The following is a 12,368-nucleotide window of genomic DNA, read 5'->3' as shown; positions in this document are numbered from 1 at the left end:
CCATCAATACCAAATATTAGCATGGCTTAAGTGAGAAGTAGAAGCTTAGCGCAAACTGTTCACGTCATTTCTGTGAATTTGCACTGTAACAGTGCACACAAGTTTCGTGTGGTGTAATATATATTTCTATTTTCGTATAAACATTGGTGCACGCGCTACATGATTTTAAGGGACAACCCAGAAAAAGATGATTTGCTGCCCTCTAGTGGCCAGTACTATTTATTTCCGTACTACGCCGCCATTTCCTAACCTGTACGCATCGCTCAGAATAAAATGCTTATTTCCAACCCCTTAACATAACAGTACAACGTCAGACACCTGGCTAGTGGCTTAACTGCGCCGACAGTGTTTACTTTCGTATTTATGACTTGACGGAATTGAATTAGGTCAAAATGGAGATCTAACATTGTGTCTTTAGCTACACATTAGGACATGATTTGAAACAATAAAACCTCTCTAAAAGGTAAAACAATAATTTCTGTATCCACACTAGAAATGAAGTTGTGTTGATCTTAAACCATTTAACTAAAGCCCACCTGACAATCCAATAGCAAACACTGCTTCACACCCCATGTCTCAAATACTCGCAGACATGGGATCAGCATACTGGAACTTGGCCATCAGGAACACTGGACAACCTGCACAGGTGAGCTCACCGTGAAACACACCTGACCAGGAAACCTCGGAGGAGTCGACTGTGGGTGAAAATACCTATATAGAGAACAGAGGAGTTTGCCCTGTAAACACACCTACACATGGGCCACAGCAGACATGCTCCTGACAAAACAAATTTGATTCTCATATATCCCAGCAGGGCCGGAGTGGGACACTTTTTCAGCCCGGGAGTTTTATGACCAAATCCGGCCCAAAATTATTTTTCCCTCCCAATCGGCCCAAACTAGAGACTGACATGAGCCGGCCCATCGGGAATCCTCCCGAATCTCCCGATTAGCCACTCCGGCTCTGTATCCCAGTATAGCTTGCAAGAACCATGATCTCTGTCATTACCTGGGGATCAATATGGAGCAGCAAAAAATAAATAATAAATAAAAAGCAAACATGCAGATTTTTTTTTTAAGGATATACATTTGATTTCAACAAGAGGCCATTTTAAGCACACAGCTACAGCTAAACTCGCAATGGGTCAGTAGCACAAGACAACTGAAGAGCCCAAACGTGGTCATCCTGGAAAAGGTCAGACCCTGGAAAAAGCTTCCACTGCTAATCCTGGGACGTCCCAGGTAACACCATTCACCTCCCAGCCTGTGCCTGCAGGACAAAAACCAACAACTCACTTCAGCTTTCATTTCAGGAGCTTGACGCCAGACCCCTTTGCAGACCCCTTGCACAAACAGTAACACTACAGGACAGGGCTGTCCAGGCAGCGGTGTAACACTACAGGACAGGGGTGTCCAGGCAGCGGTGTAACACTACAGGACAGGGGTGTCCAGGCAGCGGTGTAACACTACAGGACAGGGGTGTCCAGGCAGCGGTGTAACACTACAGGACAGGGGTGTCCAGGCAGCGGTGTAACACTACAGGACAGGGGTGTCCAGGCAGCGGTGTAACACTACAGGACAGGGGTGTCCAGGCAGCGGTGTAACACTACAGGACAGGGGTGTCCAGGCAGCGGTGTAACACTACAGGACAGGGGTGTCCAGGCAGCGGTGTAACACTACAGGACAGGGGTGCCCAGGCAGCGGTGCAACACTACAGGACAGGGGTGCCCAGGCAGCGGTGCAACACTACAGGACAGGGGTGCCCAGGCAGCGGTGCAACACTACAGGACAGGGGTGTCCAGGCAGCGGTGCAACACTACAGGACAGGGGTGTCCAGGCAGCAGTGCAACACCACAGGACATGGGTGTCCGAGCAGCAGTGCAACACCACAGGACATGGGTGTCCGAGCAGCAGTGCAACACCACAGGACATGAGTGTCCGGGCAGCAGGTCTGGGGACACAGTGTGCACAGTGAATTATTTAGTCAAACCAGGGGAAAATGCAACACAGACATTCTGCTGAGTATACCACATTTATTTTTGATGAACTGAGTAATAGAAAGAGAGGGTCCATGGCCACCTCGATGCTGGAGAGATGGGGAGGGGAAAATAAAAGGGGGGGGGGGGGGGGGGTGTTGGACGAGAGCAGCCCACAGAAACATGTTGTTGGTTTTAAGTTGAAAACAGAAAACATGGCCAAACACACCCTTCATAAACACAGCCTCATTTCTGAACACCATAAAAATTATACAAATGACCAAAGCTAAACTTAACATCTCTGCTTCCTGCAACAAGGAAAACAAAAGATTCACTCAGATTTTCCCACTCTTACAAAGAAGGGACAGAGGATAAGGGATAAGGGACAACTTTCAGCTTGGCATTTTCTTTCTTTTTTTTGTAAAGCAATGATTCTTTGCACAGGCCGATTTACCCACAATGCACCATCCATCGAGAAGTCTACTCCCCACTGTGCATTCTGATTGGATAATTTCAACACCAGTAAAAAAAAAAATTGAAGGGGTTTACAATGAAATTAAACAGATCGTCTGCTCAGACAGCAATTCAAGACTTAAAAAAAAAAAAAAAAAAATCTCCACTCTAGATTGTAGTGAGGATGAGGTCACACTCTAGGACCGTAAAAACGAGATTAAAAAACGAGAAATGGAGGAGGCATCGAAATGGGGCAAGATGGAGAAAACAAGGTCAAAGGTCACCTATGAATCCTATAGAATTATTAAGTCATAGTCCTATGAATAATCGCTTCTTTTTCTTTTACTACAAGTTCAAAGTCTTTTAAGTCAACAGAAATCAAGAGAAGAGTCTTCATTTAGGGGTTTTCATTCACTTTTTTTTTTTTCCATTTTCTTGCGTTGAATCCTTGGTTAAATCTTTCCCTGGTATAATCAGTGAAAAGCCCTCGGGGTGAGTGTGTGGGGAGGGGCCACGTGTTGGTCAGTCTTTTCCCCAAACCAGCGACTCTTACTTAACACGTCCTTGGCGGTCCTGAGGAAGAGAGAGGGTCAGTTACAACTCTGCTGGGAGCACAGGAGGAAAGACGAGCACAGAAAGGGGACAGTGAGGTGTTTTGTAGAGTGAAGACACACTACAATATTAAGAGCAGAAGGAATCAGGTAATATGATCGTGTCTTTCTGCTGGTGTTGCCTCTAAGGCTAAAGTCTTGAATCCATATCGTCTAGAAACCACAGGTTGTAATTTCCGCGATTACCCTCACCTGAACCCGGGACACCCAGTCTGCCATGGCAACACTACCTCTACCTGGACTGGAGAGCCCACCTGTTCACCTGTCTTTATTAACACAGGGCACATCAGTGAAAAACTAATTCAACTAATGTTTCTTAGCATATTCCCACAGCCAAAATATAGATCACGTTTCCCAATCTGAGTGTTTTTTTAACTGCTCTGCCACACCTGACTCAACATCATAACTAAAATGGGTGGGGCACAGGTGTTCACCTGGACTACACCTGGACTACACCTGGACGCATTGCACTACACCATCAGTTTGCCTCATCAGTGATGACCCAGGTGTGTCTTACCTGCAGTCTGTAGTGACTCCGGCTGGGGTTACTAGAGTACGGATCGCTTCCCTGCACCTCCACCTGCACAGGTGAGAACACACGTGAGAACACAGGCGAGAACACAGGCGAGAACACAGGCGAGAACACAGGCGAGAACACAGGTGCTGTGAACCTCAACACAAACACTGCACTCCAACACAAGTCAAAGGAACAATGGCACCATTAAGGTTGGATGTCTCCACCATTGTGTGAGCCACACCCACCAGAGGCACCTGCTCTAGAAATGTGAACATGGGGTTTTAGAACTCAATTAGCTCCCAATAGCTCAAAGCCATTCAGATTACCAGATATCCACACACACACACACACAACACACACAACACACACAACACACACACACAACACACACACACACACACACAACACACACACACACAACACACACACACACAACACACACACACACAACACACACACACACACAACACACACACACACAACACACACACACACAACACACACACACACAACACACACACACACAACACACACACACACAACACACACACACAACACACACACACTCTCTCTGAGGTAAATGAAAGGGAACACATACAGGTTATAAACAGGATCAGATGCGCCACCAATATTAAACATGAGGAGAAAAGTCACCTCAGACCCTGGAGAGTCACAACACTAGAGGTCAACGGTACAGAGTGTATGAGGAGTCACAACACTAGAGGTCAACGGTACAGAGTATATGAGGAGACACAAGACAAGCGCAAATTACACAGTCGCCTAGCCACCCTGGAGCGTCCAGCGGTACTGGAGTGTCCAGTAGTACTGGGGTGTGTAAGGCAGGAGCTCTCCAGGGTCCTGAGGCTGACGGCACCACGCGGGTGTCTGAAACATCACAGGGTTGGACATCAACTGCTGAACACATTCATAGTTTTGGCGGGTCGCTGAAAGTTTATCTGCCTGTCTAACAATGGAGATGGGAGGAGTCAGAGTGGGAGTGGGGAGGAGCCAGAGTGGGAGCGTAAACACACAGAGCCATCACTGCAGCCCCAGGGGTCCCAGTGTGACGCTGGCCCACTAACACTGAGAGGAGCCAGCTGACTGTGGTTAACATCCCACAGCTCCCCCTAGTGGTGAAGTGTGGCTGGGAACACAACGATCTGTTGAAGGAGCTGTTAATTACAACGTTTCACAGGTTTGGCACCAGCACAAGTCTGTAGTTGAAGCTCCTACAGGCGTTACGAATATGAGGTTCTGTTGTAACCACAGAATGAAAACATTGCCTTCTGGGAGACTACGTTGATGTGGAGAGTCTGTACACACACACACACACGCACACACACACACACACACACACACACACACACACACACACACACACACACACACACACACACACACGATGGCACTCTAATTCCAGCTATAAACTACTACAGATGTGATCACACCATCCGCACGCAAGCTGGAGTGGGAGGGGCCTCCGCACACATGGATGAGGCGCAGATAAACAAGCACCGCCCCTTTACTCACACACACACACACACACACACACACACACACACACACACACACACACACACACACACACACACAGGTTACATTACTCCTGATGGAGGAGACTGTAACTAGTTCAAAGACTATAAATAAATGGAGGTGTGATGCGAATTCAGCACCTCACAGGTGAACGTTGGTGCTGATTCTACACAACCACACCAGTCACGTCAACACCTGGTCTCACACACACACACACACACACAATCACATGTAAACACCTGGTCCCATCAGACCGCTTCAGGTAAACTGCACATGCCCAATAAGTGAACACCAATCACTACTGACGCCTTTAAACGTGATCAGCTCTAGTTCAGTCACCTTAAACTTCATACATCAGTATATCTGTGATCAGACACACTGGTGTGCTAAATCATCTTATTGCTCCAAGCTCCATCCAGAAGCTCTAGCTGTGCAGAGCCCATGTGACCCAGCTGAGAAGATCCACCTTCTCCATGGTGCCAGCCCTCTCCGCAGACTACAAGCATGACGGCTGGATGTTTGGTGATTATGAAGCACACACCCTTACGTCATCCCATAACATAAACATTAGGGACGCACCGAAAATTCGGCCACCGAATTAAATTTGCATTTTCGGTTTTCGGCCGAAATACTTTCATCACCGAAACAACACGGCCGAAACAATGTGCTGTGATGACGCAAGCAAAAATCGCCACCTGCACGCGCTTATTTGGATAAAGCTAGCAAAAAAGGTTTTCCAGTGATGGCGCCGAGGCAAAGGACATTACACCAAAAATTATGGAACTCGTTGCCTTAGACGATCAGCCGTTCTCTGTCGTAGGGATTTCGTAGGCTAATAGAGCACATTGAGCCCCGTTATGTTTTGCCGAGCAGACGACATTTCTCAGAAGTGTGTTTACCTGAGCTGTTTAATGTTGTTGCAACTCACGTCACGTTTTTATGAGAGAATTTATATTTATCTTTCAGGTCAGTCAGTTATAATTAAATTTTACTCGTATAAAATACATATATTTATCCTCTCAGATAAAAACGGTCTGCAAGCGAGTTTAATTTAATTAGTGGTCGGCCGTTGTCAGCGGTATCGCCGTTAACGGCCCACCACTAATTTTATTTTATAATATGCATTACTGTAATGTCAGTGCTAAATAAATATTTTCAAATCAAATTTTGTAGTTGATTTATTCTTTGAATAGCAATGCCTTGATTTTAGTGAGGTTAGCCATAAATCCAATGTTACTAATAATTGGCATAATGTATTTCGGTGTTTCGGTTTTCGGCTTTCGGCCTTGGTTTCCTCATTTTCGGTTTTCGGTTTCGGCTAGGAATTTTCATGTCGGTGCATCCCTAATAAACATAACATAAAACGGTTCGGCTGTGTGAAAGTGTGAAACCATCATCACACACCCCCTCTGAACGCAGCGTGGCTGTAAAATGTTAGCGTGTTGATCTTAGACATGACGAGAGCATTAGACCGTCACACATGGTGCACCAACACACACCACCTGCCCCAAGACCCCCCCCCCAAAGCCCAATGAGCATTAGCAAAAAACCAAACACAGCTAAAATATTGTAAAGGGTATATATACTTAATAAACACTCCAATAAATACACCTCATGCTGTCCACACTGGTGTTAAGCAGCTTGAAACTGGTTTTAACACCATTTCTGACACTGCTTGATGGTCCAACTCTAGTTTTGTCTCCCCCAACACTCCCACGGCCCAGGGGAGCGAGCAGGGCGTCTGACCCGGCCTCGCACGCACTCCGTTACCTTTTTCACACACTCTTCCTCCTCCTGTCGCTTCTCATAGTGCGAGAAGTCGTCGAAGATGGAGGTGGTGTGCTTGTAGCCAGCGATGATCTTCAGCACCTGCCGGGCCTTGTCGAGCGGCACCTCCTGCGTGTCGCGTGAGTTGGTGACGGGCTTGTTCTCGTTGTTCTCCAGACGGATGTGACGCAGCTGGCTGTTGGGAACGTCCTTCACGAAGATCCAGCGCACGTCGAAACGCCCCTTCCACTTGTCCTGCGACCACACGCCCGCGCTGGTGCCGTAGTCCACGGGCGAGCGCATCTCTGCCACGCCACAGAAGTGCCCGCTGCCGTTGACGCTGAACAGCAGGTAGAGGGGGCCCTTGGCGGCCAGCGAGCGGTACGCCGCGTCCAGGCGCTTGTTACCGTGCTCCGTGCTGCACCAGATGTTGTACTTGATGGAGCGGTGGATGTCGTCCTCCGAGTAGCTCTTGATGATGAACACGCGGCCCTGTTTGGGGTTCCAGTCGAAGTCCTTCGGGTTGTAGTTGTTGACCAGACGCAGTTTCTCCAGGACCGGGTGCGGCTCCGACGGGATCGGGACTCCGGCTATTCCCGTGGTGGGCGGGGACTGTCCGGCCCCGCCCGCCGCGTCCCCAAAGCCATTGGCACGGTTCCGTGGAGGAACCCAGCGGGTTGGCTGAGAGGGCTGGACGTTACCAGGACCTTGGGACAGCGGAGGCTGGACCAAGTTCTGCTGTCCATTGGGAGGCTGCGGGTGCTGCCCCACCTGTCCAGTAGGGGGCAGCAGCTGTCCGTTGCTGAGGGGCAGCTGTGGCACCCCTCCCGCAGTAGCACCGGGCTGGGGAGACGCCTGATTGGGTGGCTGTCCATTGATGGGCAGGGCGGTCTGCTGAGGCGTTGCTGCTTTTGGCACCGCCCCTTTATTATCCCACGTGCCAATATCCATGTTGTGTTTGATTGGTGGAGGGGGAAGGTTAGTCCCGCCCACACCGCCCTTGGTCTTAAGCTTGGGCTGCGGTTTGGCCGGCTTGCTAGCGATGTCCGCCCAGGACGTTGCCTTTGCGGGCACGATGGAGGTGGCAGGGACGCTGGGGGCGGAGGACACCTGGCTGAGGGGCCCCCCAGGAAGCCCCGAGCTCATGACTTTAGGCGCCATGTCCCCCGCCCCGATCTTAAGGCCCGCCATGCCCTGGTCCAAGCTGTTCATCCCCACGGCCTTGTTGAGAGGCTCACTGGCAGCGAAGGGAGACTGTCCGTCGATCACGGCGCCCCCTAGGGAGCTGGGCGCGTAGGCGTAATTCTGTGTGGACTGTCCCTGAGAGCTGCTGTTACCCCACGCCGAGAAGTCAATCCCACTGGGGAAGAAGTTGAAACCATGCTGTCCAAGGAAAGGGTTGTTCCCCAGCGCCCCCGACTGGCCAAACATGGCATCTGGGAGGAAGTGGTGCTCCCCATTGCCGAGCTGTCCGTAAGAGGCCAGGTAGGGCACGGGGGCGTCTCCGCCCGTAGACCACGCTGCTTCGTTCAGCGAGTAGGTGAAGCCGATGGAGGGGCTGTAGTAACTGGGCATGTAGGAGTCCGACATGGCGGTGTAGGCATTGCTCTGAAACAACACAGAGGGATTCCATTACAAACAGCAAAACAAACGGGTCTGAAATGATCCCTTACAAGCTAAATAATAAACATTGGCATGTAATAAAGAAACTCAGGAGCAAGACTTGAACATTTTCAACTCGTTGACAGATGTAGTGCGGAGCCAATGACTGGGCTGTCAGACGGAATTGTTTTTAGAGATCTGACGGACGAGAGACACATTTAACCCCAAAGCAGAGTCACTCCTCGTCACGCTGGCCTCGCGTCCCCAGATCAACCTCCACCCAACGTGGGGGAGGAGACTTCCTGTTCATCTCTCATACGCGACTACAATCATATGGTGCCACCCTGTTTTAAGACACTCAGAGGAATGAAAACAGCCTGTTTGAATCAGCACTACACCAACCACACTATGAATGCACAAGTACACCAGAGGAATATAAAGTCGTTATCACGGTTGTCAAAGTTTAACACGCACTCAACTCCTTTCTTCTGCTTGTGTGAAGTCTTCGTTCAGCCGATCACTCACTCACATTTAACGAGTCATAACAGTACGTGTATCTTACAGGGAAGGAGACTTTGGATGTGATGCGTTTTATATACATTATGGGCGTTTGAACTCTAGTACCAGGAGATCCACCTCCATAACTTTAGTTCAAACCACAATTTAACATCTGATCCATTTAGATCTAAACCTGGTTAGCAGGTGAACCTACTCCAGGTGTATCTGACCTAACTTTAACAGGGTGGGAGATCTTCGCAATCACAGCTGGACAAACTCCACACACACACACACACAGGGATCTTCAGCGTGAAGTGTGTGTGAGGCAGCCACACTCGGCCCTCCAGAGAGCTGCCTGCATCCTCATTGCTCTACCACACCTGACCCAGCTCAAACAGGACCGGCCCATCAGCACCACTGCTGAACTCTGACTGATAATGTGTCCCATCAAACGTCTCAAACGTAGACCTTCCTTTACTGGGATATTCAGAACTGCTGTTTTCATTGCACAACTTCCCATAAATAACACAGTCAACTGCACAGAGCAGTTTCACGGTCACATTTAGAAATTACCACCCACCTTTAACTTAAATCTATGTTTAAAGGCGAAGCTATTTATTCAACAAGTGCACGGCATTTTTGGATAAGTATATGTGGACATGCTGTGAATTGTTACTTTCCAACAAAACAGTGGACAATACAGATACAGCATATTCTATTCAGGACACAAAGACCCTTGGCCAGTATGCAATTAGGCAGGATAATAGATGCTAAACGCAGGTGCAGAAGAGGTGAGTCACTTTGTATGCGTCTGGCTCCCTCTATTGTGACTACGTGTAACAGGACCTACCTGTCTGGGCTGAGCATTTAGATAAGGCTCAAACTCATCATCATTTAAAGTCTCCTTTTGGGTAACAGCTCCGTTTTGCACTGAAAGAGAAAAAGAAAGGAAGTCAGTGTTCAAAGCATGCATACAGGTGTAGATTAACTCCGCTCCACCACACACACACATGTGCAATTCACAGTGTTGAAACATTCACAATGTCTGAGCAGGCGTGCGTCAAACAGGCATAACAAAACCTTAAAATGACGACAATTAATGTCAGGGGGAAAGTATTCGGAGAAGAGCTAGACCTGAATCACGCCACGGGGCAAGTCTGCTTTCACTAATACATTTGGCTTGTTAACACTACAGGTCGGTGTGGTTTTAAAAGCCCAACTCCTTTCTGTGCAGAAGCGTTTTGGATGTCCATAGATCACGAGTTACGCAGGTGGATCAACAGGGACGTGTTGATTTAGCGAGATCTGCTGGAATTAATTATATAAACACCACCGACAAAGGCAGTTTACATTTTCCACACATCCCCGTAAAGACAGTATCGCTGTTCTCTGCAGAGTCAACGAGCGCGTGTCAGAACCCGCGGCGGGCGGCCGCGCGCGCGCGCTACGACGGTTGAGCGGAGGGGGAGAGGGTGAGGTAGCCGGCCGAGCAGCTAGCGGTGCGGGCCGGCCGTCCGCCACGGACCCGCCACGCCTGGTCGAGTAGTGACGGGGAAAACGAGCTGACATTCTCGGTATAAAAGTCGCTCGGACCGCGGCTGCTCGTCTCTACGGGTCGCTGGCGGGGGGTTAGCCGAGCCGCTACATCACCGAGCGGACTTCCGTGGACTCACCCGGCCCGGCTAGCGTACATGCTAATGCTAACGGCTAACATGCTAACGGCTAACATGCTAATGCTAACGGCTAACATGCTAGCGGGCTACGTAACGTGGGTTCAGGTCGTAAATCGTTCCAAGCGACCGAACTAATCACATCTTGTCAAACGAGCCCGACACACACACACACAAGCACCGCGCGTCCGGAGCTACGAACCGGGCCACAATCCCGCTCTGACCGCCTATGAGGAAACGGTGGGTGCCGCTACTCGGGCCTGCCGCTCCGCGCTGGGCACTTCGGCTAAAATCGGCTAGCGCACAGCTAGCGTCTCGCGCTCAGCTCGCGCGCACAAGCTAGCTAGCGTCTCGCGCACGGACTCGCAACCCCACGCAAGAAGTCGTAACTCAAGTCTCCCTCCCTCCCCAGACGAGTCAAACGGCCCTTACCTTTGTTTCCCTGGCCTTTCGGTCTCTGGATTGGGTCCAGGTGATTCATGAAGGTGTGAGTTATGAGAGGAAGAGAGGGGAAAATAAATAAATGTGTATACTGGCGTCAGTCCTGTAGCAGGTGGTCAGGCCTGGCCCGCACTACGGAGGGGGAGAGTCACCGCTAGCGACGCCTCGTAAATGTTCAGAAAGTGCCCCTCTTTACCTGCTCAAGGAGGCTGGTGGCTGACATTTCTCTCTCCCTGGAGCCTGCGTATTTAAATTTCCGCGTTTTTAAAGTCAGCGCGGCAGGGTGTGTGAGTGTGGGGGTAAATGTGTTGAGGAGTTAGCCGAGTGGCCCTGTCTGTCTGTAGAGCTCGGTTTCAACACAATGGCGGGCTGCAGTTCCCTGGCTCTCCCACTGCCGTCGACGGACGCTGCTTCAACATGGCCGGGCGCCTCCGCCGAGCAGCACACGCACTTATTTACGGCGCGGAGCGCCATCTAGCGGCGCGGAGGAACACCACAGTACCTGCCAAAACACCCCCGTACCACTGAGCTAGGGTTCAGCTTGGACTGGAATCAGAGCAGTGGCGCTATGCGTGCACAACTGAACCTCCTGTTTCTCTGAAAACTTTGTGTACCGTACATCCATCCATCTATCTATCTATCTATCTATCTATCTATCTATCTATCTATCTATCTATCTATCTATCTATCTATCTATCTATCTATTGCTCTGAAAACTTTGTGTTCTGTACTCTCTCTTTTATCATCTATCTATCTATCTATCTATCTATCTATCTATCTATCTATCTATCTATCTATCTATCTATCTATCTATCTATACACACACACACGTGTATATATATATATATATATATATATATATATAATGATAATAGATGCATTCAATGATGCTACTTCATTGCTCCAATTAGTTTGAAAAACTGTATTACTATACATAATATAAGGTTACATATTAACAAATCGTTCTAATAATTTCCTATATAGTGCGCTGTAGAGTATTTGATAATTAGTTCGTTTTCCTACCAGAACACTCCTGCATTGGACGAAGCACGCAGCGTAGTTTTATTTCCCCAGCATGGTACAATAATGGTTTCAACAGCCCTATATTATAAAAAGTATTGTCTGCCAGAATGTTTCATTTATTGTCCACTAGATGTCCCCCTAGTGATTGCCATTAAACAGGACATTACGCATACAACGCAGTAACCAGTACAGAACGAGTAAAGTGCAGACGTGGACAAACGCCGCTAGGGTTGAACCTACGAGCACTACCGTGACGGCGCGGCGTGAGAAATGAGGGT

At 49.1% G+C, this 12,368-nt stretch overlaps 1 protein-coding gene across 1 annotated transcript; it reads right to left on the bottom strand.

Moving 5' to 3' along the window:
- Window positions 1-2,789: 2,789 nt before the first annotated feature.
- Window positions 2,790-11,499, bottom strand: ythdf2 (YTH N6-methyladenosine RNA binding protein F2). Its single transcript, XM_076978323.1, has 6 exons — window positions 11,264-11,499; window positions 11,059-11,083; window positions 9,807-9,886; window positions 6,860-8,464; window positions 3,557-3,619; window positions 2,790-3,001 (listed from the first exon to the last, which is right to left on the bottom strand). The coding sequence occupies exons 1-6, from the start codon at window positions 11,288-11,290 to the stop codon at window positions 2,978-2,980; spliced, it is 1,824 nt and encodes a 607-aa protein (XP_076834438.1). The 5' UTR covers window positions 11,291-11,499; the 3' UTR covers window positions 2,790-2,977.
- Between the last annotated feature and the right edge of the window lie 869 nt (window positions 11,500-12,368).

This window comes from Brachyhypopomus gauderio, chromosome 17 (genome assembly GCF_052324685.1).
Source record: "Brachyhypopomus gauderio isolate BG-103 chromosome 17, BGAUD_0.2, whole genome shotgun sequence".
Taxonomy (NCBI): domain Eukaryota; kingdom Metazoa; phylum Chordata; class Actinopteri; order Gymnotiformes; family Hypopomidae; genus Brachyhypopomus; species Brachyhypopomus gauderio.
The sequence above is the reverse complement of the archived record's forward strand: the minus strand, read 5'-3'. Positions and strand labels throughout refer to the sequence as shown.

Bases quoted from the DNA above. Each gene is read 5' to 3' on its own strand.
- ythdf2 (XM_076978323.1), bottom strand. From the start codon at position 11,290: ATGTCAGCCACCAGCCTCCTTGAGCAG. The intron at 11,084-11,263 runs GTAAAGAGGGGC...GACCCAATCCAG, and splicing joins CCACCAGCCTCCTTGAGCAG to AGACCGAAAGGCCAGGGAAA. The intron at 8,465-9,806 runs GTAGGTCCTGTT...GTGTTGTTTCAG, and splicing joins TAAATGCTCAGCCCAGACAG to AGCAATGCCTACACCGCCAT.